Raw genomic sequence first — 4,372 nt, 5'->3', positions numbered from 1 at the left:
TAAAATAATTGCATACACGTTCACGTAGATATTTGCTACTACCGATGTTTGACTTTTGCTATCACGCATCATCGGCTTTATATTTTTGCTATAATTTTTTTTGCAACCATTGATAAAAATTGTTAAATCGCGTCGAAATTTGCTGCATAAATGTTGCATGAATAGATCTAACGATCCCTTCACAGATCTGACGGTCGCAGCATGCGAGCGGCGCGAGCGCTAGCGCCTTTCATGAAAGCACGTAAAATATCCAAACCATGCTACCTCAGAGACTTGCTCTTGACGAGTCGCACAAAAGACGCCTCACAGTTAAGGGCCCCTCGTGCACATCTCGTATTTTGGCGAAAAATCTCGTAGACCCCGCCGCAAAGCCCGACCGCAAGCGCGCGAGCAAGCAAAAGCCAAAGCCAAAGCCGGTGGACGGTTGTGACCGTCCGTCCCAGAGACGGCAGGCGGCAGCAAGACGAGGCCACAGCTGCCGTTTACGTATACTGCGTATGGGGACCGGGTCAACACCTCCAACTGTCCCGTACGTAATCGCCTCCCCCGATACCAATACCAGCGCGGGCCCCACGTGAAAGCCCACCATGCCTCCGAGTCCACGGGCGACGCGACGCCGACGACGACGAGACACCAACCCAGCAGATCGACGCCGAGGGAGGTCCCCATGATTTCTCCCCCTCCTTCCCTTCCGCGCGCCACATTTTCCCCGTGCCGCGTCGCGTCGCGCCATGAGTTTCTCTCCATGTCCTGCGCCCATGCCCACGACGCCCAGCTACGCGCCAGGCAGGCAAACCCAGACTGCGAGTCCTTGGGGTTGGATGGATATATCTATTTGGAAGAGTGCTCCCCATGCAGAGCTTCCCGTACGTGTTCAAACTTCATTCAAACTAAAAAGTATGGGTACGTGCAACGTTGCAGGCATGAAGCATGTGATGTACTACTACTGTTCAAAGCGAGACCAACAGTAACAGCAGGCCTGCTGACTTGGTCTTCGCGTGACCGATGACGAGATCAGATTCACATGATCACATCCTAGCGAGCCGGCTGGGCAGTGACTTGTTTGAAAATGCCAAGGAGAAGAAGGTAAAACAAGCCAAGACAAGAAAGCCGGAATGGGGAGAAAAATCTCAACATGTGAACAAACAAGTAGATGAGCATCCAGTAAGCTGTCACTGTTCTTTACCCCTCCATTTCTTCTGCTTTGACTAGCATATAAATATCTCCGAGGCACCATTATTTTACTTATTACTATAACTATATTCATTACAGTGAAATATCAACAGCTGTGGGCGATGAAAAAGAACTAAGGGGAAGGAATGAACTAATACAACTTTTTTTTTGCTGCCGCAAAATCACAAAAGAAAAGGAGTGATCGTATATCATGCTTGGTATCAAGACCAAACAAACTTCTCGAGAAGCTAATCCTGACCAAAGAAGAATGGAACACCATCCATGTATAACTTGCAATCTAGCTATCTGGTTTCTCAACTCTTTTCCAACTTGACCAAAGCCATTCATTGAGTCTCGCTGTTGGTGTTGTTGCTCGTCGTGTTGTTACTGGTCGTCGTCACGTTGTTCTTAGTGGTGTTGTTGTTGTTCGCGTTGCTGTTGCCGGCGGCGTGCTGGCCGGCCATGATGGACGAGATTGCCGCGGCGAGCGCCACCGTGAAGTTTGGGTCTGCGGTGATCGCAGCCGCCGCTGCACTGACGCTGTCGGACAGCTGGCCTGGCAGGCCCATGGGCTGCCTAGGCTGCGCGAACTGCCCGGCGTCCACCGAGTCGGAGGACATCTGCAGACCAGAGAACTTCGACTGGTTGTAGAGCATCTGCGGCGGCATGGCGAAGGCCGGGGCCATCCCACCGCCGGGCATCGGAACATGGAACTGCCCCGGTGCATGCGGTCGGGCGACGTTTAGCGGCATGGCGTTGGGCGCACCCGGCGGGGCGTGGGTGAGGTCGAGGGTGACAGTCGGGAACGGCGCGGACGCCGAGATGGTGGCCATGCTGGACGAGCACGGCAGCACGGTGCGCGCGAGGAAGTTGGAGCTCATGAGCCCCGCGCCGTCGGCGCTGGGCATGGAGCCCGAGAGCAGCATGGACGCGGCGGCCGACGTGGTAGACGCCATGGCCATGGCGGCCGGCGGGAGCGGGTGGTTGTGCGTGCCCTCGTACGTGGTGATGAGGATGGTCCGGTCCTCGGCGCATCGTTGCACCTGTTAGTCAATGGAATCACGCATAAAGAAGAAAGTTAGACCAATCATACACCCCGTCCACGATACGGTACTTCCGGACGTACACCTTTGACCGAGAACCGAACCAGTCGTGGCCAGTTAGTTAGGGGTACCTGCTTGCGCACCGGGCAGCCGGTGGCCATGGTGCAGCGGTAGTAGGCGCGTGGGCAAGGGTTTCCCTTCGCCATCTTCTGACCGTACTTCCTCCATTGGCATCCATCGGCGATCTGCACCCATGCACGTACGGTAAGTCAGCACGATTCATCATACATAAGGGACTCAAGATTGCAAGTGCAAGAAGTAGCTAGAAAATTATCAACAACAACAAGAAGAAGTCTCACAATCGGGGCTTCTGATCGTGCGCGAACGGAGACACGGGCCTTCCTCATGGTGGCCTCCTGGGCTTGCTGGTCGTGGCCCTTGGCCGCCGCTCCCAGCTGCTGCTGCTGGGTCATCCCGCGTCCGGGCAACCACCCCGCGGTGGACGGGCCGTCTGGGTTGTCGCCACGCTCAGGGTCCTCGTTTCCGTTGGATGACGACCGGCGCGGGCTCCCGACCTCCGTGGACGAGTTGGACGGCTCTTCCGCCACCTCAGCGCTGGCTCCGGACGGGCCCAGACCCAGGAACTGCCTCGGCACGATGGCACTCTCGTTCTTGCCCTCCTAATAAGAACGATAGAAGAGGAATTGATTCATCAGTAAATAAATTTCTTGCCAAGTCAAATTATCAATCCCTAGTTAGGTTAGGAGTAGTAGTAAAGTAGTAAGAATAGTACCTCGTGAGTCGGAGGCTGTTGCGGTTGGGCCGGAGGCATCTGGGTCCTTTGCTGCATGAGCGTGACGAGATGCATCTGCAGCGCATGGTAGCTGTTATTGACCTGGGTCAACATCCCTCGCAGCCGCTGGTTCTCGTCGTTCATGCGGCTCAGCTCGGCCTGCATCGCCGCGAGCTGCAGCAGGACGCGACACGCGTAAGTTAATACCGATCGAGTCAAACATCACCAGCCAGATCCACCATGTTCGCCATCGACAACGCTAATCGACGAGATCGAGATTGTATGGACAGATCCTACGTACCTCGCCGGTGTTCCTGCCGTTACTGTCCTCATCGGCCCGGGACGCCCCGTCGTCGTCGACTACCATGGACCGGTCGCGCCTCGTGTTGTTCCCGGAAAGGAGCTGAACGCGCAACGATCCAAAGGCAAGTATTAGATCGCGGTCCGTAGGAAAACAAGCGGTACCTTATGGCAAGTCTTGCCATTTAGTAAGAAATAAGAATGGGTGAAGAAGCAAAGCAGTGGCGGGCGGGCGGACGTACGTTAATGGTGAGGTCCTCCTTCTTGATGGCGAGTCCGGCGGCGGAGGCCTGATCCTTCTGGTCGTCCGCGTCGGCACCGGCCGAAGCCCGGCTCTTCTTCATGTTCTTCTTCTCGTCGGAGAAGAAGTCAACCTCGATAGACCTCCTGCCCCTGCCGCCGCCACCGCCGTCGTCCGCCTCCATGTTCCTGAGGAACGGCGCCGGCGAAAGCAAGTTCAAGAAGCCAAGCTGCCGCGGCGACGCGTCCAGAGCGAGCAGCCCTCCTCCTCCTCCGCCACCACCGAGGTGGCCCTTGTCCATGCAAATCGAGAGCCTCTTGGAGAAGAGAGAGACGCTAGCCGAGGGGAGGGAACGAGGGGAGGGGGAGAGGGAGGGGGAGAGAGAAACGTGTCGTAGAGACCGAAAGAGGGAGGAGTCTGAAGTCTCTCCCCGGTAGGACGGGGCGCGTTTAAAAAAGGCCGAGCTGGCTGGGAGCCCCCGGGTCTGACATCAGGCGCTGCGTCAGTGCGGGAGCCCACGTGGCGCGGCCGGAGTGGCGGGAGGGACGACGACCCGATCCCGGGCCCACGAGGACCGGATCGCCCTTTCCGGCGAGGCGGAGACGGACGGCAGCTCCATGTTATTTTCGTGCTTGTCTGCGCTTTTCCTCCCGGGTTTGCAACTTTTCTCCACGGATCAGAAGCCGGGCTCGTTAAGAAATCGGGAAATTCATGGGGGCGACGGGGACGTGCCCCGTGCAACGCAAAGCGACTCCTTTTTCCGGTCTGCAATGGCGACTTTCCCTGTCGGTCCAACGATTTTCAACATCGCCTTGTACATAC

At 56.7% G+C, this 4,372-nt stretch overlaps 1 protein-coding gene across 1 annotated transcript; it reads right to left on the bottom strand.

Annotated features, from left to right (window-relative positions):
- Positions 1-1,220: 1,220 nt before the first annotated feature.
- On the bottom strand, positions 1,221-3,971 carry LOC123443352 (WRKY transcription factor 6-like). The gene is made up of 6 exons (XM_045119691.1): positions 3,552-3,971; positions 3,311-3,412; positions 3,010-3,183; positions 2,576-2,896; positions 2,348-2,461; positions 1,221-2,216 (listed from the first exon to the last, which is right to left on the bottom strand). The coding sequence occupies exons 1-6, from the start codon at positions 3,849-3,851 to the stop codon at positions 1,518-1,520; spliced, it is 1,710 nt and encodes a 569-aa protein (XP_044975626.1). The 5' UTR covers positions 3,852-3,971; the 3' UTR covers positions 1,221-1,517.
- Positions 3,972-4,372: the final 401 nt, after the last annotated feature.

This window comes from Hordeum vulgare, chromosome 3H (assembly GCF_904849725.1).
Source record: "Hordeum vulgare subsp. vulgare chromosome 3H, MorexV3_pseudomolecules_assembly, whole genome shotgun sequence".
Taxonomy (NCBI): Eukaryota; Viridiplantae; Streptophyta; class Magnoliopsida; order Poales; family Poaceae; genus Hordeum; species Hordeum vulgare.
This window is presented reverse-complemented; position numbering and strand designations above follow the sequence as displayed.

Coding starts and splice junctions, on each gene's coding strand:
- LOC123443352 (XM_045119691.1), bottom strand. CDS start 3,851: ATGGACAAGGGCCACCTCGGTGGTGGCGGAGGAGGAGGAGGGCTGCTC. Junction 2,897..3,009: donor AACAGCCTCCGACTCACGAG/GTACTATTCTTA, acceptor CGTTCTTATTAG/GAGGGCAAGAACGAGAGTGC. Junction 2,462..2,575: donor CACGATCAGAAGCCCCGATT/GTGAGACTTCTT, acceptor GCATGGGTGCAG/ATCGCCGATGGATGCCAATG.